The sequence below is a fragment of the Aethalodelphis obliquidens genome, unplaced genomic scaffold, assembly GCF_003676395.1.
Source record: "Aethalodelphis obliquidens isolate GAN/ISIS:26980383/991018 unplaced genomic scaffold, ASM367639v1 scaffold87, whole genome shotgun sequence".
Lineage (NCBI taxonomy): Eukaryota > Metazoa > Chordata > Mammalia > Artiodactyla > Delphinidae > Aethalodelphis > Aethalodelphis obliquidens.
This window is the reverse complement of record NW_020838031.1, coordinates 7,076,482-7,101,608: the sequence shown is the minus strand read 5'-3', so window position 1 is coordinate 7,101,608 and position 25,127 is coordinate 7,076,482. Positions and strand designations below refer to the sequence as shown.

The following is a 25,127-nucleotide window of genomic DNA, read 5'->3' as shown; positions in this document are numbered from 1 at the left end:
GTACACAGGCCTCTCACTGTTGTCGCCTCTCCCGTTGCGGAGCACAGGCTCTGGACGCACAGGCTCAGTGGCCATGGCTCACGGGCCCAGCCGTTCCACGGCATGTGGGATCTTCCCGGACCGGGGCGCGAACCCGTGTCCCCTGCATCGGCAGGCAGACTCTCAACCACTGCGCCACCAGGGAAGCCCTTTAATAACTATTTTTAATGTAATTTATTTCCTTTGTAACCTTAAGTGTTTTTTATGAATTTACACATATTATTATCAGAAGGGATCCACGGGCTTCCCTGACTACCAAGTGATCCAAGACACAAAAAAAGTTGAGAACCCCTGCCAGTTTCAGGAGCTCAGTCCTATATGATGTTGGACCACAGGAAAGTATCCTACCCTGCCTACATCTTTTCCATTCCATTTGTACCCTGTGATTTACACTTTAATGCTATGTCTCAGTTCTTTTTGAATCCACAGACAAAAGAGCTACTTCAAGAAGGCTTTTCTGTGTGTTGGCAAAACTGCGGCTAAAGACATTACTATTCAATGTACCTTTTACAAAACTCCCTCTGGCAAATTTTGCTTTATAACTTAGTGACAAGAGAAAAGTTTGTCTCACTTTAAGAAATGACACATTTCCCTGTTTTTTTCAAGGAAACTACTTAGCTCAACACGTTTCCCTCTTCACTCCGGCCGTCAGAAGAACAGAGCTAATTTTAAGGTCAAACACAATTACTAATTATGGTCTCTCAGATGAACACTCTCTTTCCCATACCTGTTTTTTTTTTTTCCTCTTTGCATCGTTTATAACTAAACGATTGCTGAACATGTGTTTTTATAGCAAGCCACCTCAAATGCACGTGGTGGATTTCTTAATGACTATGTAGTAGCATACTAAGATGATCGTGCCTCAATTTAAACAAGAAAATAAATCTTTCTTAAGAATGAGACAAAAAGGCTCAAATGATCCCATTGGACTATAATTAAGTCTGTACGGTTTCCCCAAATATAAGAGGCAGCAAATTAGCAGGAAGTCCTTTGGTTCCCCAGATGCAGTTTTCTAAGTAATTTTCCTGCACTTAAAATTCACACACACTTGGGACATGTCTATCCCATATTCTAAAAATTCTTTAACGAAGTACTAGCGGCAAACTGATACCATCAAATTTTCAGTTGGGGTTTTAAAAATAGTTTCCTTTATGGTATTAGCATCATAACCTGTACTGAGTTTGCCAACATTGATAAGGTTTTCCTTAAGGACAATCATTTCTACTTTCTTTCCTTACAAATCACAGAAGCTGCTGAATGGATTTAAGAGTATAACATATTTCATCTGTTAAAAACAAGCCCAAAATAGAGTCAAGTGCTAAATCACACTCCACCAGACCAAGATTTAACTTAATTACAGTTTCCACTCTCCCAGAAACGGAATCTTAGTCAATCAGTCATCTGGGTGGACCCCTTCCCTCCCCTAAAGGAAAGTAACTCTGCAATAACCAATCTGCCTTTTTTTTGACCAGATAACTTCCCTGTTCCTACTCCCTTCTGCCTATGAAAGCCTTTCATTTTGTTCAGCTCCTTGGAGTCCCTTTCTGCCAGCTAGACTGGGTGCTGCCCAACTCGAATCGATTTTTGCTCAAACACTTAAAATTGTTACTATGCCTCAGTTTCCCTTTGAACATGTCTATGAAGACAACCCTGATCGTAAGGCAATGTCACGCAGTCACTCTAACTCCCCCAGGGCTTCACCTCTTCCCTCCACCTCGGCTTCGAGAACGTTAGCCTCGCCCCCTCCCCCCTCAGTCGCCCACCTTGTCCCACTTGGACCGGATCTCGTCCACGGTGACAGTGCTATAGGGGTTGCTCGAGCTGATCCTGATGCTGTAGCTCTGGATCACCTTCTCCACCTCGTTCTGGATGGCCAGGATGGACTGCCGCTCGCCGTCGGCCTCGGGCAGCGTGGCCTTGAACTGCTCGTGGGCGGTGATCAAGCTCTAAGCCAGAGACAGAGCGGAGAAAACCCGACTTACTTCAGTGTGAATTTTACAGGCTTGCTGTTCCCTTCAGCATGCGTATAAATGACTTTATAACTGCGGGAATCTCCAGTGGAAGACAAATTCTGGATGTCTTTAGCAAAGCTACCTGGTGCACAAAAGTCAAGTTCCTCGAAAAGGGAAAAAAAGATCTCCTGATGACTCCTTGGTGGCTATTAATCCAAAGTCTTCAAAAAATAATTGTTTTCTTTTTAAAAAATTATGTTTGATTTCATCTTATATGATCCCCAGCTATTGTTTAGGTCTTACTCGCCACTGACATACAGAACTTAAATCAGGGCTTCCTTGGTGGGGCAGTGGTTAAGAATCTGCCTGCCAATGCAGGGGACACGGGTTCGAGCCCTGGTCCGGGAAGATCCCACATGCCGCGGAGCAACTAAGCCTGTGCGCCACAACTACTGAGCCTGCGCTCTAGAGCCCATGAACCACAACTACTGAGCCTGCGTGCCACAACTACTGAAGCCTGTACACCTAGAGGCTGTGCTCCGCAACAAGAGAAGCCACCGCAATGAGAAGCCCGTGCACCACAACAAAGAACAGCCCCCGCTTGCCGCAACTAGAGAAAGCCCGCGCACAGCAACGAAGACCCAACGCAGCCAAAAAAAAAATAAATGTGTGGCTGTGTCCCAGTAACGCTTAAAAAAAAGAATTTAAATTAGCTGCCCTTTCTAATGACCAAGTTTACCTATAGCCCAAGAAAAGAACCTTTTCACATTTGCTGCCTTTATACCTAAAGATCACCAGGAAGTACATCCCTTTCTCCAAAAGAAAAGGCCACAGAAACCAACTCCTTCCCCTCAGGCTTTATAAAACCTCCACTTAACAACCCTATACCCTTGGACCCTAAAGTATAAGACAGCAGCCCTTTATACTCAGCTGTAGGAAGGTGCCACGTGGACCACCTTCCAGGGCGAAGCTAACACTCAGTTCAGATGCTACAACAGATCAGCTGCTAGCACACCTTTCACTAAACAGAGAAACTACTTCATGCATCAAGTATGGCTTCCAAGGCATACTTAGACATCTCACTTTTTCCAAAAATAAATGGTTTTAGGTTGCCAACCTCTGCTTAAGAGTCTATGCAAGAAACACCATCACAGCCTCTTTCAGAAGACAAAGGCAATGTTCAACAAATTTCTTGCCTCTTACACCCCTCTGCAAACCCTTCTAGAATGGTCCTTGGCAGGGAGATATGGGTTCAAATCCCAACCTTCAGTATTTCCTTTACATCTGGATTCTTTTCGATCACCTATCTATTTTACAGAAAAAAGAGAATCTGAAAGTATTTTCTCTATGTTCCATTATACGTCAAATTCAGTATACAATGGTCTCTAATATATTGGGTCCTGGCTATTGGAAAGGAACGCTCCTCCCTAACTCGATCACTTAGAGGTCTTACTTACAATCTGAAGCTCCAGCAAAAATCAAAAGCAGAACATTTTGGATGGTGGGAAGCAGAGGGTACTGATTGGTGGCTTCTTATGCTTTATGATCTGGCAAAACCCTATAGATCTTAATGAGGGGTAATATGCAAACATCTGCAAAGTAGTTAACTCAGCAGCCAGTAAACTCATAACCTGCTGTGACTAACCCCAAGAGCATATGTCTGTCTTGCTCGTATGATTCCACATTCCATTTTAAAGAACAGACCCTTTTAGATGTAGTCACCACTATCTGGCTGATGTTAATTTAGTTGCATTAAAGAGTGGTATACACATTTTTAAGCTAAAGGCCAAAGGGTAATATGGGTTTTCTAACCACATTTTTTTTTAAGTTAAAAAATGAAACAAAACCAAAAAGAGAACTCTACGTTTTCAAAATTACGATTCATTTCTGGTACAGTGAGAGCACAGAGCTGGCTTCAGTTACCTGGATTTCCTCAATGCTGTGGACAATAAACATGTCTTGCAGATCCTCCATGGCGCCTTCCATCCAGTTGTTGAAAGGAGCAGCTCTCTTGGCAAACTCCAGGTGAAGCTGATCGATGGTTTCCAGCAATTTCTCAGTTCTCTGGAGATCAAATAGAAACCAGTGTTATCATACGTTAAATCATAAAAATTCTCTGAACATGTAAAGATGCACTCCAGAGCAGTAAACTATTATCTGACTTTTTTTTTAAAAATGTATTTATTTATTTATTTTTGGCTGTGTTGGTTCTTCATTTCTGTGCGAGGGCTTTCTCTAGTTGTTGCGAGCGGGGGCCACTCTTCATCGCGGTACGCAGCCCTCTCATTATCGCGGCCTCTCTTGTTGCGGAGCACAGGCTCCAGACGCACAGGCTCAGTAATTGTGGCTCAGGGGCCCAGTTGCTCTGCGGCATGTGGGATCTTCCCAGACCAGGGCTCGAACCCGTGTCCCCTGCATTAGCAGGCAGATTCCGAACCACTGCACCACCAGGGAAACCCTATCTGACGTTTTGATGGTCACAATCCTCTCATCATTAGCTTGTGTATACAAAAGATGAACTGATGTTCAAATGATGAGGCTGAGCCCTGCAGGTCTCCGAAGTGCCTTGTGCATCAGAGATGGATTTAACAACATCCAGAGTCACACTGTTCTGAAAGTATTTAAAATCCTCCTCCACATGCTACTCTTTTGAAAACTGAGACTCCACATAGGGTATAGAGGCACTTGATTTCAGCTAAAGCAGTACTTTGTAAGTTATGGGACCTGATTCCCTAACCGTGCTGGTTCACAGGAAATTCACGGTATCTTCCTCATTTTATAATCAACAGTGTGCCTTTCCCAAAAGTCGCCTAGAGAAGACGGAAGGAACTACAGTTCCATATTCTTAAATCCTCATTCAGGATTTCACACAGAGACCCTCTTTGCCTTTCTGAGCACATGAAAGCACAGGGCTTTAAGCCACCGAGAATGGCACTACGTGTTTCCTATGGCAGACAGGGCGGGGAGCTGGCACGGAAGCGTCTGGTATCTTCAAGTCTTCCATAATTAGATTCATTTTTCCTCCTGTTCTAAAATATTTGAGCTGTCTCTGTTATATGCCTGGTCCTTCCTTTCTCTCAGCCTTTTTCTTTAGGTGGATATGTTAACCGCTGGCTGGCATCCAGGAAGCTTGGTATCACATGTGTTAAAAGTTTCATCAGAGTCAGGGTGAAAAGACTCAGAAAACTGCTAACTGCTTCTTTCTGTCACGTCGTCTGAGTCTTCCGTGGTGAGAGACGATGAGGTTCAGCTAAAAACCAGCTGTTTCTCCAAGCCGTATACTTGAACAAGGCCAGATTCATCCTGATTCTGTTTCATATCCACTTTTCCTTACTTCAACATGTGTTGCCATTTTCCCTTTGCACATCTCAACTTCCGTTCCTCCTGATTTCCTGACTCATACATGGCTCAATTTACTCTCAGATAAGGACTCTGGGGGAATTATCTGCCATGACTACTTCACACAAAATGAGTTTATACCGTTATCTCATTACTACTACTGGACTTCTGTTTCTTTAATTCAAAAGGATGCGTCGCTGCCGTATGGATAAATTAAAGTATAAAACTACCGACTTTCCATTTCCCTCTTTCTCCTACTTTTCATGTTCTCTGTAGAAGCTCCCTTCCCTAGATAATCTGTTTCGATTTAAACACACCATACCACAGAAGAACAAAGGAACAGTGACTTACTGAAAGAGCCCCTATTAAAAGATTTCGTGCCAACAGGTGGCTTGGAGACTCACCTCCAGGGCCTCTCTCCTCTTCTGAGTGAGCGTTCCCAGCCTGTCCCACTGGTCACAGATTTTCTGGCACCGATCATTGATGTTCACAGCATCGTGATAGTCCAGTTCACTATCAGAAGGGAAAATAAAGGTTGACTTTCCCAGATGACGTGAAGAAAAGTGGACATGGGCTCAAAATAAAGATGATAATTTTTTTAAAAAAAAAAAAGATCTGATGGGGAACTGGCAGGGTATTTCAGGGTTTTGTTCATCATCACCATCACAAACATGATCACTATTCCCTTACATCATGAGAAGAATTAGTAAAACTCTTGGTGGTCAGCAGATTTCTAAACAGAGAGAAACGCTGTCTTCTCGACACTGTAGGCTAACTCTATTCTCCCTTTGTTTTCTTGGCCAGGCCTCCAGAGTGCATTATTTTTAAGTGGTGATGTACCTGTAAATGAAGCCAAGTATCTGACCTGGAGGACAGTCCCAGGGGCTGTGCTGAAGCCACGGGGAAGGGAACATCAAATGAGTCATGCAGGAGGGAGGGAGGGAGGGAGGGATCAGCTTGCACCCCTTCGTGTCCTTGGCTGCCCTCAAAGGGCACGGGGCTGGATGGGGCACCACGTCCAGGAGGGGCACTGGGCCGCTGAGCCTGGCAGGACAGAGTCCTTCCTCTTCTGACAAAGATTCCAACTCATCTTATGCCATTCGTGTGACAGCAGGAACAAAATGATTTCTCACTCCGTAGTCCCTCTTCCTCTCCAGCCCCGTCTGTACATCCTAACGGGATCTTGGTGACGTGAAGTAACTGAAACTTACCATTCAAGCAGATTCTCGACTAGATGGTTAACCTATTATCTCTGGGGGTAAAAAGTTTGAATCCTGGACAAAATGTAATCACCCTTTTAGTTAAGATGAAAGCAAGACTCAGGGAGGTTTAAAGACCTCTTCAGGAGACTTCTCCTTCAAAAATGGTCCAAGGTGAGGCTTTTAGGAAACTCCCTCCTATCCATCCAAATCCATTTCCCTGAAGCTTAAGTTTATTTCTTCTTCCAACTCTAAATGAAGGCAATGGTTGTTTATTACTTGTTTTTTCTCTTAAGTGATATTAGCTTGTCCTTATTGAATGTTACTGTTTCTTTTACTGAATAAAGAAGATGCATACAGTTGTGATCTGAGTGTCATTTCAGTGGGTAAGAAGCTCCCTATCACCTAATGAAAGCCTGTCCAGTTCTTAAGAGCAGCTTTCTACGTACACACACTTCACTAATTGAGATGGATTGAGATTCTGTGCTTATTATTATAACCAGGTAACCAAAACCAACCAAAACACACCAGCAATGTGCACAGCCTTGAATACAAAGTGAAAAGGCCATGGCCCTTCAAAATGCAACTATTAAAGAACAGAAAGATTTCAAAAACAAAAACCTAGGAACCGTCTACTGATCCACAATGGAGACATCAACACTAATCTCTCCGTGGTTATCTTAAGGGTGTACATTTTTCCCTCTTCTCTAATTCATACGTACTAGCTCTATACCTACTTGCTTTCAAGAACTTAGGGTTTGCATAACTGTGCATACTATTTTTATTTTTATTTTTATTTTTTTAATAATTTTATTTATTTATTTTTTGCTGTGTTGGGTCTTCGTTGCTGCACGCGGGCTTTCTATAGTTGCAGTGAGCGGAGGCTACTCTTCGTTGTGGTGAGCAGGCTTCTCATTACGGTGGTTCCTCTTATTGCAAAGCACGGGCTCTAGGCGCGCAGGCTTCAGTAGTTGCGGCACGCAGGCTCAGTAGTTGTGGCTAGGGCTCTAGAGTGCAGGCTCAGTAGCTGTGGTGCACAGGCTTAGTTGCTCTGCGGCATGTGGGATCTTCCCTGATCTTCCCAGGGCTCAAACCCGTGTCCCCTGCATTGGCAGGCGGATTTTTAACCACTGCGCTACCAGGGAAGCCCTATTTTTATTTTTTGTACTTTAAGAACTGCACAAACATGTTCGTTATTTTAGAAAAGGTAAAAAGGAAAGGGAGACTAATAACAGTAAGATGAGCACATCTTAAAATTCTGTGGTTCCTCTCTCGACTGTGTAAAGAAATACGCATTGAGGATAACCGAGAATAATAATAATATAAAATTATTACTTAAATTTTAAGGGCAACACTTAAAACCATTCCAAATTACTTATGGGAGCTATGATAGAGCATTCAATTGCTTGAGTTTCTCCCCCTTATTTTATCTGTAATTGTTAACAAGCAGCCAAACAGCCAACATGCAAGAAGCATGAGAAATAAGAGTAAGGCCACAATCATCAAAAAATCTAGAAACAATAAATGCTGGAGAGGGTGTGGAGAAAAGGGAACCCTCTTGCACTGCTGGTGGGAATGTGAATTGGTTCAGCCACTATGGAGAACAGTATGGAGGTTCCTTAAAAAACTACAAATAGAACTACCATATGACCCAGCAATCCCACTACTGGGCATATACCCTGAGAAAACCAAAATTCAAAAAGAGTCATGTACCAAAATGTTCATTGCAGCTCTATTTACAATAGCCCGGAGATGGAAACAACCTAACTGCCCATCATCGGATGAATGGATAAAGAAGATGTGGCACATATATACAATGGAATATTACTCAGCCATAAAAAGAAACGAAATTGAGCTATTTGTAATGAGGTGGATAGACCTAGAGTCTGTCATACAGAGTGAAGTAAGTCAGAAAGAAAAAGACAAATACCGTATGCTAACACATATATATGGAATTTAAGAAAAAAAATATCATGAAGAACCTAGGGGTAAAGCAGGAATAAAGACACAGACCTCCTAGAGAACGGACTTGAGGTTATGGGGAGGGGGAAGGGTGAGCTGTGACAGAGCGAGAGAGAGTCATGGGCATATACACACTAACAAACGTAGTAAGGTAGATAGCTAGTGGGAAGCAGCCGCATGGCACAGGGATATTGGCTCTGTGCTTTGTGACAGCCTGGAGGGGTGGGATAGGGAGGGTGGGAGGGAGGGAGACGCAAGAGGGAAGACATATGGGAACATATGTTTATGTATGACTGATTCACTTTGTTATAAAGCAGAAACTAACACACCATTGTAAAGCAATTATACCCCAATAAAGATGTTAAAAAAAAAAAAAAAAAGAGTAAGGCCACAAACACAGCGAACAAATTAGATACGAAGACCACAAATAATTAAGAATATATTTAGGCAAGGCCAAATAGGAAGATACTCTTAAAAGAGGCCATCTCTGTTAATTAAGGCATTTGCTCTGGTTAAGAATGAGCAACATGGGGGTCTTAAAATGTAACATATCATAATAAACATTTATTATTGGTTGTTTAAAGTTATCATTATGTGACAGGCTCTAAAAATTGTGCAAATATATCCGTGGTTATAATGAGAGAGAAGTAGGGAATGAAATTCTGTATTTTTCAAAAAGAAGCAAGGGTCTTAAAAAAAAAAAAAGAGCTTAGAAACACTGCAGGGAGGCCCCTCTCCCAGAGGGTGGCCACAGCCAGAGGCAGCACCACCTGGACCAGCAGGACCTACAACTCCCACTGGGTAAACCAGCCTGGGCTCAACCTCATGCTAGCTCCTCCCATAAAAAAGCATGAAAAAGAAATGGCACTTATTTGACAACAAAGAAAAGTGGGGCCTTAATGTTTCTTCTTTCAGAGGTGTCTTGTTTTTGGTTTCTGGGCGGGCAACGTGGTCCCGTCTCCTGCACCCAGGCCTGGGTGAGGCCACCTTTGCGAGCCATGCTCTGTCCTGTTACTTGTTTCTCATCCTCTTGGATACGAAGCTGCCTGTGCTGGGGCTGGGGGTGTTGCCCAATGGGAGGACACAGGGATGCTACCACAATCAAAGCACCAGAGAGGAAGTCAGTGCATCTCTTTATATAAAAAAAAGGGCTTCCCTGGTGGCGCAGTGGTTAAGAACCTGCCTGCCAATGCAGGGGACACGGGTTCGAGCCCTGGTCAGAGCACCTAAGCCTGTGCGCCACAACTACTGAGCCCGCAAATGGCATTATTTCACTCTTTTTTATGGCTGTAGTATTCCATTGTATATATGTACCACATCTTCTTTATCCATTCGTCTGTCAATGGACATCTGTCAATGGACATTTAGGTTGCTTCCATGTCTTGGCTACTGTAAATAGTGCTGCTATGAACACAGGGGTACATGTATCTTTTTGAATTTTAGTTTTCTCCAGAAATATGCCCAGGGATTGCAGGATCATATGGCAACTCTATTTTTAGTTTTTTAAGGAACCTCCGTACTGTTCTCCATAGTGGCTGCACCAATTTACATTCCCACCAACAGTGTAGGAGGGTTCCCTTTTCTCCACACCCTCTCCAGCATTTATTATTTGTAGACGTTTTGATGATGGCCATTTTGACTGGTATGAGTTAGTACCTCATTGTAGTTTTGATTTGCATTTCTTTAATAATTAGCAATGTTGAGCATCTTTTCATGTGCCTGTTGGCCATCTGTATGTCTTCTTTGGAGAAATGTCTATTTAGATCTTCTGCCCATTTTTTGAATGGGTTGTCAACAAGGACCTACTGTATAGCACAGAGAACTATACTCAGTATTTTGTAATGACCTAGAAGGGAAAAGAATCTGAAAAAGAATAGATATATATATGTATAACTGAATCACTTTGCTGTACATCTGAAACTATCAAACACAACACTGTAAATCAACTTTATTTCAATTAAAACAAAGAACAGGACCAATCCCATCACAGGGTCCTCTGGCTTGGTTCTATGGGTACATCTAAGACAGGACAGGAAAGGCAAGCTCCCCTGCCCCTCTCTGGGAATGCCCGGGGAAGCTCTCCACCGAGTTCTCGCTTGGACCCAGGGCTCAATGTCAGCACTGGCACCCACACAGAGCACGTACTTGAGCTCCTGCGCGATGGCCGCGATCTGCTCCACGCGGTCCTGGTGCGCCGCCAGGTCGCTCTCGAATGCCTCGTGCTTCCGCAGCAGAGCCCGGACTTCGGTCAGAGACGCCGACTCGTAATCCTTCTGCAGCAAGATCTGCTCTTTGCCTGCAATGGTTGTAGCAAGGGAATGTGAGTGCTGTCACACTTCAGCCTCTATGCAAAGTACTGGGTGATTCCATAGAACCAAGAGGAGGAAAGGACAGCCCCGAGAGTCAGAGGCCACATTTCAACTGGAATTCAGGCTGTCACTCTGCTAAGGCCCCGAGTCCCTCTGTGTTCTGAAAGCTCGTGTCTACAAATACAGGGCGGAAAGCACGCTGAGCACTTTCTAAATAACAAGTCTGTGATAAACCTAAGAAACAAGTATCTGACTTTCCCGTGAGATGCTCAGTTAAGTTAGTAATTATTAGCTCAGAGAAATTACCTGGAATTATTAGGTAAAACACTTGTACTCTATTTGTCTGCCCATGGGCTCAACCTTTACTCCAATTCTTTTTGTTTGAAAGCTTTATTCTTTTAGTGTGGTTAAATGCAGCTTGTGATTTTTTTTTTTTTTTTTTTTTTTTGGCGGTACGCGGGCCTCTCACTGCTGTGGCCTCTCCCGTTGCGGAGCACAGGCTCCGGACGCGCAGGCTCAGCGGCCATGGCTCACGGGCCCAGCCTCTCCACGGCATGCGGGATCTTCCCGGACCGGGGCACGAACCCGTGTCCCCTGCATCGGCAGGCGGACTCTCAACCACTGTGCCACCAGGGAAGCCTCCACCTTGTGATTTTTTATGTAATAACATTAGAAAAATTTCTCTCCGAAACTCCACCTATTTCCCCACAAATACTTCCTAAGTTAAGCAACTGCTGTGGTTATAACTGGACCCATTTTTATTCCCTGGTTGATGACCTTTAAGAATTTAATTCCACAAAGCTAGACGTGGAAAGCAAATGTTCACATGTTTAATGACAACACAGAACTTACCATCTGCCAGATACCAATTTTACTACTTTATAAATACAAACTCATTAAGTCTTCATCAAAACCCTGTGAGGGAGGTATGATTGTTATTCCACTTTGGAGAGGACGCTGAGGCCCTGAGAGGTGAGAATGCATCCAAGGCCCACAGCTGGGAAGTATCAACTGCACGTCTGTGCCTGTGACCGTCTCGCTGAGCAACGCCAACAATCAAGCAGCAAGAAAGCAAAAGGGACCCAAGGGATGAGGGGAACCTCCCTGCCCTTTCTCGAAATGGATTACCATGCAATGAGGTGAATGCTTTGTTCTTTAACCTCAGCAAACAGCAGAGCCAAAAAAATCATGACCATAGTATCACGGCCATGGAAACAGGTATGTCTGCAAGGCCTGAAAGGAGTAGATGAATCTAAGTGAAACAAAGGAGTTAAGACTATAGAAAATCACACCTCGTGTTCTTCCTTTCCAAGCAGATTTTCTAAGTGGGCAATTATGTTGCTTTGCGGCACTTAATAAACCTTGTATCAGCAGAAGCTAGTGTCTGGGCCAGGGCTGTCTGACCCGCTGTTAGGGAATAAACAGATGCTTGTGGAATCAGATAGAAGAAAGCGGGGGAGGCAGGAGGCGGCGGATACCTATGCAGGCAAGTGTGGGAAGAACGCATTGTGAGTCCTGTTTTATAAAAACATCCATCTTCATACTCACCTCCTTTTTTTTTCTTTTTTTTGGCCATGCCACGCTGCTTGCGGGATCTTAGTTCCCCAACCAGGGATTGAACCCGGGCCACGGCAGTGAAAGCGCCGAGTGCTAACCACTGGACCACCAGGGAATTCCCCACACCCACCTCCTGAAGAACCGCAGTACCTGGGACAGCAGACGAGAGAGGGGCGAGGGCAGCTGCCCACAGGGTCACAGGCGCCAGGGACAGTGGTCACTGCACATGGGGCTCTGTCCATAGCTCAGGCCCGATTCTCCAGGAGCCCCACCGCATCCTTTGGACTCACCGTAGGCCCAGGTTTCGTGCGTGGACGCCTTCTGCCGGAACTTCTCTGCCAGGTGCTCCACGCGCTCCAGCCTCCGGATCTCATTCAGCAGCCATTCCTCGTAGCCCTTCTCCGCCTGCTCCAGCCGCTGCCAGGCGCCCGCGATGTCCTGGGATGGGTGGGGACCGGCGAAGGCGCGTCCGTTACGCCCTGGCCTCCTGGGCCTCTCTACGAATCCCCTCCACCACGTCCAACAGTGTTTTCCTTTGTGTCTTCTTGTCTTTCCCTCACCCCTGTGCCTCCACACCCGCCCCAAATAGCCATTCAAATGTTTTGGCTTCTAAACATCTTCATTACCACTGCACCCTTTTAGGACTAAGATCACGGTTCTCATCGGCGAACATTTAACCTGATGCTTCTCCGGATGTGGACAAAGGCTAACGGGGCTTTAATTTTCTGGCTACGAGAAGACGAAGCCTGACAGTGACTCAGCCCAAAACGACTCTGACTCAGCGACTGGGTTCAGTCAGCCATTAACTGTCTCCCTGGCATCACGCACGTGCCAGGCACAGTGAGAGCCTTGGATATAAGAGTGAACAACAGCACCTGTAAAGTTCCCTGGGCCCCCGTGCAGCGTTCATGATTGTTGGGGGAGAAAGACATTAAATACGGCATTCAATAACAAGTGTAATTCCTATTTCCGATAGCGATACACTCTGAAGGAAAAACGAATCACGGTCAAGGGATGCTGATGAGAGCACGGTCGGGGCAGTTCCTTTAGGCGGGTTACTTAGAGGAGACCCCTCTGAGGAGGTGGCATTGGAACCCAGACCTCACTCATGGAAAAGCCAGGTATGTGATGAAGTGGGGGACGAGCTAAAGGCCCGAGGACGGGGTGCGCTCCACGTAGGGGAAGGACCACAGAAGGCGCGGCGGCCGCACAGTGGGTGAGGGGTAGAGCAGCCAGAGACATGGTCAGCAGGGTGGCCGTGGGGTCAGACCACATCGGATCCCAGATAAGGAATCTGGATCTTATTCTAAGTATTTCGGGAAGTCACTGGAGGGTTCTGAGAAGAAAGGAGACACGCTCTGATTTATATTTTAAAAAGATGATGGCAGCTGCTACGTAGAGAATGCATTTTAGGGGAAAAAGAACAAGAAAAGCAAGTGAGAGGGTTACTGCAAGGTTGAAGGAGAGACACTGGTGGCTTAGCATAGGCGACAGCAGCTGAAGGGCTGCTCAGACTTAAGATATAATCTGGACACAGAGCCAGTGGCACTGGCTGAGGAACCAGGTACAAGAAAGGGACAGACTAGGAGGAGGATCAGTGATGACACCTGGGGTTGGGGCTTTAGTAACTTAGGGGATGGTGATGCTATTTACTAAGACAGAGATCACTGCGGGAGGACTCTTGGATGTTAGGTTTTGAGACATCCAAGCGGCTCTATGAACCTGGAACTGGGGGAGAAATCAGAGCTGAAGATGTAAAATTTGGGAGGTGTTGCCATTACAGCTGGTAGTTAAAGCCATGGGCCTGGATGAGGTCACCTGCAGGTATCAAGACAGAGAAGAAGGTCAGCATCCCTGTACCCACAAACCATCCACCTACATACAGCCCAGGGACAGGAGGAGGCAAAGCTGTGAACAGCGACGGGAAGGACTCGGTGGTCAGGTGGGAGGAACTCAGCTAAGTTCAAGAGTGGAAGGAGTTTCAAGAAGAAGGCCATGGTTACAGCTACAGCGAATATGAAAATAAAAGTGACCACTAGGGGGCTTCCCTGGTGGCGCAGTGGTTGAGAGTCCGCCTGCCTATGCAGGCGACACGGGTTCGTGCCCCGGTCCGGGAATATTCCACATGCCGAAAGAGCGGCTGGGCCCGTGAGCCATGGCCGCTGAGCCTGCGCATCCGGAGCCTGTGCTCCGCAACGGGAGAGGCCACAACAGTGAGAGGCCCGCGTACCGCAAAAAAAAAAAAAAAAAAAGTGACCACTAGGTTGTCAACACAAACGCCGTTGACTTTGAACAGAACAGTCTGTCTTAGGGTGGACGGAAGCCGGATTACTTACTGCAGGTTGAAGAGTAAAAGACATAAAGGAACGGGAAGTGACCAAAAACCAGTACCATAAAGAACTCTCTCTAGATGTCCTGCTACAAAGGGGAGACGAGAAACAGGACAGGTGCTGCAGGGAGGTGTGGAGTCATAGGAGGTTTTCATTTTCGTCTGGCAGATGCTAGAGCGCTTCCTATGCGGATGTGAAAGCTTCAGCAGAGCGGGAGAAACTGATGATGCAAAGAGGGATGTAAATATGGGACTGAGGCCTGGAGAAGGTGAATCGGGGAGATGGTAACAGGAGGGAACAGAGGGCCTGTGATCTAGATGCTGGTCCACCTAGAGGCGGGGAGGAGAGGAAGGGGACCGTCATCATTAGGTGTTTGTCAGAGGCCTGTTCTGCGTGAGGCACCAAGAGCAGTGAGGGTCAAGAACTGCATGACGGCAGGGGGAAAAGTATCCAGAAGGAAGTGGTCACAGGGCCAGAATTACAGTCAGTGCCTCTTCTCAGTGGCCCATCAGAGGAAGGACTTTGGGAAAAGAAAAAAGAAAAGGGGGGGCTGCCCCCGGGGCCAGGGGGCTACTCACCGACACCATCTTGCCCTCGGAGGGCATGAAGGCCGGCCGGTTGCTGATGCGCAGCTTGGTCTGCAGGGTGTTGAAGTTGATCTCCAGCTGGCACTTCTCCTGAACCTTGGGAGGCTTGTGCTTCCGGCGGTAATCCCGAAAGTCCTCCAGTTTCTTCTGCATGGCCTGCATGGTCTTCTCAGGGGTCCGGTTCTCTAGCCAGGGGATCGTGCGCTGAATCCATTCCAAAAGCTGCTCCCAAAACACACGCACACACAAAAACTGCTGACAACACCAGCAAACTGCCCCCCCCGCCAGTTAAAAAACAGAGGCACCGAACGATTGGGAATGGATTGACTGAATGCTCCCGACATTACAGAAGTCTGACTGGAAGGAGGGCATAAATACAAACTTCTGTGCCCTCCCAGGGCCACTCACCCTCGCCCCAATGATACCACGCACAGGTCGAAAATTCAGAGTCAGCACGAGTCATGTTTTACAAAAATGGGACATTTACAGGAAACTCGGGGACCAGACATTAGCAGACAAATGCTGGATGGAGCTTTCAAATGAGAAAACAAAAACCTCACGTGGTGGAACATGGTGGAATAAAATCAGGAAAGAACTGGGTTTAACTCAAAATGTATTTCTAGTTTAAATCAGCTCAAATCTAACGGGTCTACTTACGAGATGAAAGTATCGTAAATCTGAGACTGACTCAATGCCAAAGTATATTTTATTTTAATAGCTAGCTTTCAAGGAAATCCACAGGATGAAAGTGAAAATGGCAGTGACTCCAAGGATGAAGTACGCCCCCTTCTCTTGAATTACTACCAAGGCCTTACAAAGGCCCTGCATAGTCTGTTTGACGGGTATAAATGAAGGACCAAGTAAGAAAAGAAAGGCTATCATCACTGAGGAGAATCTGTCCTTCGGTCCTGGTCATACTTCAACCCTGATGTCGATCACTGGCATTAAACAATGTTGCCAAATGGAATTCTCCCATAGCAGCAGGAAACATAAACAGTATCATTAGCTTGGACTAATATACACCACTACTTGGGAAGACTGATTCCCAGTGTCCTGATGCTTTGCACAGTACAGACCAAGTATCAGCCAAAGTAAGTCAGAGCAAATATTATGTGGTCTCTGACATTGTCACTGTGATTGAGTTCAATCCAGAGAGAAGGTGGCTATGGACCTCACTCAGATCCTGCTTAGTTAAGATTTATACTATAATAAGAACAAAAAGAAAAGCAACATGGAAAGTGCTATTCTAACTGAGAAATCTAGCTGAAGAGCTGTAGAAAGGCATCCTGGAAACTCATGCTCAACTGTCTCGGACGGAGGGCTCTGCCTCTCCCGAGGTTCCCTCTAGGTATTTAAATACACACACAAGGCTGAGCCTTGTCTCACTGGCATGTTCCTTAGATGCTGAGTCACCGCGTGGAGCTGGGATTCTGAATACAGAGCTCACCCTACGTGATGTCAGTAGCCGATGAAGCAGGAAAAAAACAAGGAACACAATGTCATCTAGGGGAGCCCGACCCCGGAGGTGCAGAGCTGAGGATGGAATCACATTCTACGTTTTGTAACATGCAAACCACCTCTGTGCCTTGCAATGCCTGGAAAGACCAGCAGCACTACCTTTGTGCCCGTAATTAAGCAGGATGAACAACCCCTGAGAGCGAGTGTACTTTCCTACTTTTATTCTGTCTGAGATGAAAAATGCAAAAAAAAAAACCCCAACACTGACAATCCGTGTTCACCCTCTGTGCCTCACCCTCAGGGTGGGGATGGACAGGACTGCGGGGACCCGTTTCCTTTACCTCACTTGCTAGCCTCTCATATTCTTCCATCAGCCTCTCATTCTCTTGATTCACAGCAAGAACCTTACATATCCTGTTAGCCGCTGTCTCGGCCTGTAAAACACAATAGGTAAACAGGACGGCTCTGTCGACAGGGACGTGCATACACAAGGTGGAAGGTGGCAGGGCAGGGGGTGACCAGGGAGGCAGCATGTGCTGTAAGTGGTGCAGGTTCTGGGTTCGGGTGGGGTAAGCCTGAGGGCCCAGCTCGTTCACACTATGGGTCATTTCACACCTTTGGGACCGTTTTCACACAGACTTACATGGCAGGCTGAATATACTGTAGGGAGTAACAGGGAAATAGCATTAGTCGCAAACACGAGCTTTGTGAAACATTAAGCAAGTTAGTAACAGAAACTGATGGGCTGAGGAAACAATGGTCCCTGGGCGTCCACCTGAGCCCCCTGCCAACCTCACAACTACAGGGAGAGAACTCTCTGAGTTACATTAGCCTTTGGAAATCAAAGCAGACAGGACTGGATCCTGAATGTATACCTGTCATTGCACTGAGTTCACGAGGGCCTCTACGTATTCATTCCTGAAATGAATACATCGAATGTGCTAGATGGGATCCTTCCACGGGGCAGAACCTGCTTTAATACTTTATTTAACCCATGTGAGTAGCTGTTGAGGTATCAATAATTCCCGATCATTGTTTTGTGGGGAGCTTGAGGCCGGGAGGGGCCAAGTGCCCTAAACCGTGACTATGAGATCCGTCCGGCTTCCGGGCCTGCAGCCTGGCCCCCAGCCTTGCCTCTGAAGCCCTAGTAGGGGCCGATTTCCAGTTATCATTGTTCGCTGGTGATGGTCTTTTTTTTTTTTTTTTTTGGCCCCGCCAGGCGGCTTGTGGAATCTTAGTTCCCCGACCAGGGGTCGAACCCGCAACCCCTGCAGAGGAAGCGTGGAGTCCTAACCACTGGACCTCCAGGGAAGTCCCCCAGTGATGGTCTTAAAGAGATCACAGAAATGACACATACTCTGTCCAACCCCATCTCTCAGGACTCTGCAAGTAGAGATAGGGGGAGGGACAGGAAGCAGAAACAGGGGAACGCGGGAAAGCAGAGGGACATCCACCCATCATGTCCCTCAGGCTGTTTATCTTAAGGAGTATAAATTTTTTTGAGGTTTTAACACTGTTAGACTTTCACTATTTCAGTTAAATTAAGATTCATCTCGCAAGATGCTTGAACACGTCACTGAACAGTGAAGGCAATCTCCAGGCGGAGAACGGGACAGGGGCCCTGGAAAGGCGTTCACTTCTCCTCGCCCAAGTCCCCCTTCACCGCTCAATCAGTGTGGCTCAATTTTCATGGCCCTTGTTTTTTCCTGAAGCACAAATGTTTCCCACCATTGATTAATGAGATAAGAGCAGTATCTTAGAAAGACAGAGAGCTAAGAACACTTCAGAACCGTCTAAGGGTAAAGCTGTTAACTAAAAAAGCATTCGCAGTTTGGAACTTGCCATATTAGGTCATCACAAGCTACTTAGAAAGAGTCCAAGGTAAGATGTGAAGTGCACGCACACACACCCAGGTATGCACGCGCACGCCCACACGACTAAAACCGATGCACAAGGGCAGCACGGCAACCAGACGGACGAGGGTTAAATACCTGCTCCGCGCCCGCGAAAGCATGGTAGAAGCAGGAAACGTATGTCATGATAGCTCTTTCATCGGGTTTGGGAGTGTTCACAATGTCTGAGGGAGGGAAAAATAACACAGAAAACAGACGCACGCACAGATGAAGAGCAGAAACCAGGGTGAACAAAGGGAAGAACGAACTGGTTTACACTTGACTTTCTGTGTTCCTCGGGCCCACAACCCTGACCCGCAGGAAGCCTGTACAGAACTGACACACTCGTGAACAGAATGCTTTCAACCAGCACGTTTTTTTGTTTTCACATCATCAAACCAAGGGTTTCCCTCCTCCCCTACCCTGGATGGCTTTTTTTTTAAAGTGTAGGCGAGGCATTCCTAGGGGAACCCGTGGGCTGCCTGTCAGAGCTGGTGACCACTTCCTAAGGACCCGGGCGGCCCCGTCTTCCTGTCTTTTGACTGGATCAGGTCATCTGCCACTTTGGCTGTGAGCAAGGCGTGGCCCTCTGCAAGATGCGGGGACACACGCAGACCTCTCTGGCCCCATCTCGGATGCCACACCCCGCCCCCACCCTCATAATCCTTGGCTTTCTGCTCTGTGCACGGCCCTGGCTTGTGTGGGGATGAAGTTCATTGAAGATGGCATGTTTCCTAATCCTTCTATACGTACTTGCCATGCCATTGCTAGAAGCTACCCAGAGGAACAAAGCATCTAAAGGGGAGGGTCTACACGGCTTGTACTTATTAACTATGACCCTTGCCACTATTTGTATGAGCTGCTGAGACAGCTACCGGGAAGAGAGAAAACAGAACCACGGGAACACACACCCTTCCTTCCTCACCTTGGCCTCACCCCAGTTTGGGCTGAATTACGTTCTAACTTCAGATTCAGTTCAGTCACTGGACAGAATGCAGTTAAAAAGGTGCCTCGTAATTCCCTAAGGTGAAACCCAGTCATTGGGTTTCCAGAGGATATTGATAGAAAGGCTGTGGGGATGTGGAACAGCATGGAATCTTCTGGAAACCAAAGATGAATGGCATACTACTGCATGGACAGGAAGTAAGTTTCAAAGAAAACTGGACTGAAAAAGACAAACGACTGCCTCCTCAGAACCAGACGGGTCTCCTTACTCAGAGGAGTCGGTGGGGGGAAAAGAGAAAAACAATTGAAGAAAAATCAAGACAGAGGTAAAGGATGAGTGATGACTTGTGTTCTACCTCCTCACCTTCTGTGCACCAGCAAAAGCATGATAGTAACAGGAGACATAAGTCATTACGACTCTTCGGGTCTGGCGGTGTATACTAAATCTGTGTGGAAAAAAGGTTAACTGCTCGGATGTTCCAAGAGCAGCAGGCTCCTGCTAAGGGCTGCCTCAGAGAGGCCAAGGTCATGACTCTTCCCCCAGCAGCCCCACACACTTGTGTTGCTCAAACTTTGGCTCAAATCAAAGAAGTCACATTTGCAAAGTCATTACTCTGTGTGCACTTCTGAGAACTACCAAAGAGAAGGGCACAGCCAGCTCAGAAGAGCCCTAAACTAGCAAGGAAGTCACATCCATGGCCGAGTTGGACCTCCAGAATTCCGCAGAGTGCACACAACAGCACTTTCGCTCTCTGGACAGATGGAGGGCCCAGGGGTCAGCAAAGGTCCTTCCTGCAAGTCCACACAGAACACGGGCACCCACAAATCTACAACGAGTACTCACCGGAGGGAGGAAAATAGAGAAACAGTTTTCATAACCTTTTAAAAAGCATGCAAGGGGGCTTCCCTGGTGGTGCAGTGGTTGGGAGTCCACCTGCCGATGCAGGGGACACGGGTTCGTGCCCCGGTCCGGGAAGATCCCACATGCCGCAGAGCGGCTGGGCCCGTGAGCCATGGCTGCTGAGCCTGCGTGTCCGGAGCCTGTGCTCCGCAACGGGAGAGGCCACAGCAGTGAGAGGCCCCGCATACCGCAAAAAAAAAAAAGCATGCAAGGTAGTTAAGATGAGGAAGAGTTTCACCAGTTTTCACTACAGGTTTATGGGTGAGCAGCCCAATTAGCCACTTCAAAATCCCCATTTAGGATTCAGAGACTATCACAAATGCCAGGAAGTAAGGTCAACCGCAGCAGGCGGTGGAGAGGCAAGGATTCGCCAAAGGGATTAAGTGATCTGAGGGGAGGAGATCAGTATAAGACATTACAGTAAAAGAGCAGGAGAAGTAAGAACACATTCATAGGAAGCTGTGGGGAAGGTAAGTCCGGGTGCAGGTGGCAAAGATGCAAAGGGTAATTAACAAATGGGGGGCTGATCTACTGGGGAGTTGGTTATACCACAGCTCGCCCCTCACCCAAGTCAGTCAAGTTCATAACTCTTTCACCAGAAGACTCTTACAGAAATTGCTCTGCAAAGAAAATAATATCGTATGCAAGCATTTTTGAGCCATTAAAAAGGAAAGAAAAAGAAAAGTAATAAGAGACTAGGATGTGTCACAAGGGAGCAAGAAATGAATAGAGTGCTAACGCATCCCATCCACTCAGAGGATAAGCAGAACACACGCCCAGACCAGGACTCAGAGACTAAGGGAAACCCAGGAACAAGAGGATGGTCAGCCTCCCAGGGTAATAACGACAGCAATCCTGAGCTCACCCTCAACTGTAGGAAATCAGGGAGGCATCAATGGACAGAGAGATGAATTTACTAAATGTCGCCTGTTTTCTCCTGTCTTCAGTAGCCTAGCTGTTGACTCAAGTGGTAAACTCTGGGTAGTTATTTATCGAGTGGAAAGGTCAAAGGACAGAGCAGAGCACCCAAATGCAAACTTAGCGTAGAGAGGACAGACAAGAAGGAAAAGGTATTTTCCTATGTGGCAACTTCACTGTTTTATTGTCTTTCTCCCTCTAAAGTGTTTCTGAAAAAAGTAGATTCTGAAGAGCATATTCAAGTGTGGTCAACACCCCATAATACAGGTGTTTGATAAAATGGCTAAATTAACAAACGGGCAAAATTAGAATCCTAATCGACAGACTACTGTCTCAGGTGCACTGTGTCCCTCAAAATGATAGGTGGAGTCCTACCTCCTGGTACCTGTGAATGGGACCTTATTCGGAAGTAGGTCTTTGCAGACGTGATCAAGTTAAGATGAGGTTGTGCTGGAATGAGGTGTGGCCTTAATCCATGATGACTGGTGTCCTCATAAGTAGCGGGAAAAAGACACAGAGACAGATGCAGAGGGAAGATGACCGTGTAAAGACAGAGTCAGAGACTGGAGTGATGCTACCATGAGCCAAAGAACACCTGGGGCTTCTAGAAGCTGGAAGAAGCAAGGAAAGGTCCTTCTCTACAGACTTCGGAGGGAGCATGGCCCTGCCACCACCCTGATTTCAGAGTTACAGCCTACAGAACTACAAGAGAATAAACTTCTGTTGTTTCAAAAGCCACCTACTTTGTGGTGACTTGGTACAGCAGCCATGATGCAGTCACCAAAAATAGGGAGGAACAGAAGACTGACAACTGACTAGAATCAAGGTCTTTGCTTTTCCCCAACATGCTAATTAGCAGAAGCAAGGAACAAGAAGCAAGAATAATAAGATTAACAACGAGCACAGTAATATAAGTCCTTGAGGGCCGGGCCCTGTCTTATACATCACATTATCTCCTGCAGCATCTCCAGGGTCTTATACATAGTAGGTGCTCGGTAAGCGTCTGCTAAGTGAGAGGTACTCATGCATAAGTGAAACGAAGGGATGGTCTCCACGTATCTGTGCTTTAAATGCTGTGCCAGGGCGAAACTCCCATGAACTCATCTCAGATAAAGGGCACAAGAGGTACTGAAACTAGTCTCCAGCATGAGGGCCGCTAAAGCTGCAAAATATTGAGAGGTTCTAGCTCTACCAAAACTAAATTTAATTTGGACAAATTAAAAATGAAACGTGACAGTTTGAGAGGCACATGATGAGTGACCGCTCCATAGTCTAGATTGAGATTCTATGACTTCCAGTTGGAAGGAAGCATGTTTTTCCTTGTGGAGTCTTAAAGAACAAGGAGATTTATTTGTTAAATTTCTATGTGGTTTAAAAAGAAAAAATGTTGTTAAAATAAAAACAGGAAGCTTTTCACTGAAAATCACACACCAAAGCATTCTGTTTCTTTGCCAAAGCTGAACCTTTTACCCAACCCTTTCATTGTAGTTTTGCTGGCTTGGTTTTGAGCAGGATTCTAGAAAATAATTTTGAGCAAAAGCTACATACGAAATTCTCTAATATTCACGAGGCCAATGACAGAAACTTCTTAGGAATCCTAAGTCCTTCAGATGTAACCTGGCTATAACGTTTACAGGTCTTTATGTGTGGTCGTAACATAGGGAGGCAACAGATTTTCTGTAAGCCAAAAAACACAATTTTCATCTCACCTTCAGCATCCAACATTTTAGGAATATCCAGGTGCTTCTCTGCAATTTCCATGGCCAAGTTGATATTTCCTATTGGGTCATCCTGCATGGAAAACAGCACAACCAGCTTTTTAGCATATTTTTTTGAACAGGACTTACGACTGTTTTTTATATACCTCATTCTGGGGAGGAAACTTTCCCATCCACACATAACCATAATAGGATAAGATCTTCCTTCTTATATTTTCCCAAACATTTCAAACATTTAGAGAAATATCAAAAATGACATGAGAATCACCCAATCCATGCACACTCCAACTTCATAAAACGTGAGCAAAAGGTCGAAGAGAACAGATACTGTGCAGCTAGAAGGAAAGTTGTGAGGTATTTTCTCATGGATGGAAAAACACCTGGATACCTCAGCGCTGAGCTTCAACTCTGGGTAACAAAAATCTAGATGATTCCAAAAGGAAGCATGAAACATACATTTTCCACATCTGGAAGGTGATCATGGAGAATATTTAGTACCACACTAACTTTGTTTATTTCTGTTTTAAATATAAGAAAACACGCTGCTTTCAGCATGTTTAGGTGAAACTTTTAGGTCACTAAAGAATATTACAAGATGGCTACAAAGAGCAAAAGTTAGGTTTCTAGGATGTTAAAGACCACAAGAAATGAAAGAAACTTAACGTTATAAAAGAAAACTGTGAAGAAATTTTTGTTCGTCCGATTGCGTTTGTCTTCCACGGTAAAGCTGGTTAAATATATATGTAACGTAACAAAATACATTGAACCAGAGGTGTGTAAATGAAATACTGAAAAATTAAAAGAGGTATTTAACATTTCCTGTTTTAATCTTCTAAAGAGATTAAGTATTGTGAATCTGAAATGGGATGGGGGTATGTAAGACAGAAAAGTCAAAATGAAAAGTAGTGTTAGTACAGGGATGACTGTAATGAATTTTAACATCAAAGCCATTTAAACATTTCAGAAACTGCAATGATTTGCAATAAGCACAATCATTTTAATACAGTGAAACATCTAAAACATAGAGGCTTCAAAAACATTCGGTGCTCAAGGAAGAAACCAAAGCAAGCTTCCTGGCCTCTCAGAGTTTACTATCATTTCAGGCAAAATGTTTCTTCAACTCCATATTATTTTAACAAAGCATATAATCATTTCACTAAAAGCAGCCATATAATAAGGTGAGTCTTACCTGTATATTTTAGCAAATGTTTAGAAAACCAAATAGCTGAGTACAAGTTTCTTTTTGTTCTTAATATATAAGAAAATTTTCAGCATTAAAAACAGAGTAATGATTCTGAGTCTTTGTGAAAGCTATCTCACTTACACTGTAACTTAGATAAAATGTAGCAATTAAGTGTTTTCTTGGCTCAGCTACTGGTATGTGACCCTGGGAAGATTAAAGAATTCCTCCCTTCTTCATCTGTAAAACTGGGATAATTAGTACCTCCTTTCTAGATGCATGATATTATATAGTTTACTGTACATTTTGAAGATTGAATGACTGTGTATGTATAACATACATAAAATATATGTATTAATATTAACATACATATATGTATATAAAACGTTAATATATGTAATATCCACATATGTAACACATATTAATACATATATATAATAAACATATATACTTATTTATTAACAGTGTCTAATCTAGAGCTATAGAAGTATTCACTGCTATGGTTAATATCATTTTTCCACCCATCACAGGTGGCCAATTACCCCATCTGTTGACCTTTTGTAATAGAAACTGACCATTATAAACTGCTAATAAAATGTGGTCTATCTAGTATAATCCCTTCATTCTGCAAATGAGATAAAGAGTAACTGAAAAAAATATACACCGTCTCTATGTTTGAAACGTTTCAAAATAACTCAGGGATGAGAATATATGCTTGGGGAAGTCAAGCAACTCTGGCTGCCCCGTTCCCTTAGGCAACCGTCCATTCGTGTACGGCAGCTCTCATCTTCAGGATACAAGTACATTTTTCATGTGCTATCCTGTCGTCAGTGGAGAGAGG

At 45.2% G+C, this 25,127-nt stretch overlaps 1 protein-coding gene across 3 annotated transcripts in view; it reads right to left on the bottom strand.

Moving 5' to 3' along the window:
• The window catches only part of ACTN2 (actinin alpha 2), a 78,926-nt gene that overhangs the window by 10,431 nt on the left and 43,368 nt on the right, over window positions 1-25,127 (bottom strand). For all 3 annotated transcript variants that reach the window (XM_027093986.1, XM_027093987.1, XM_027093985.1), the window contains exons 7-15: window positions 23,098-23,179; window positions 18,724-18,809; window positions 17,074-17,166; window positions 15,266-15,496; window positions 12,648-12,795; window positions 10,637-10,787; window positions 5,735-5,843; window positions 3,915-4,055; window positions 1,803-1,985 (exon numbers count right to left, since the gene is read on the bottom strand). In XM_027093986.1, coding sequence (XP_026949787.1) covers window positions 1,803-1,985; window positions 3,915-4,055; window positions 5,735-5,843; window positions 10,637-10,787; window positions 12,648-12,795; window positions 15,266-15,496; window positions 17,074-17,166; window positions 18,724-18,809; window positions 23,098-23,179 — 1,224 coding nt within the window. The remainder of the gene's footprint in view (window positions 1-1,802; window positions 1,986-3,914; window positions 4,056-5,734; window positions 5,844-10,636; window positions 10,788-12,647; window positions 12,796-15,265; window positions 15,497-17,073; window positions 17,167-18,723; window positions 18,810-23,097; window positions 23,180-25,127) is intronic.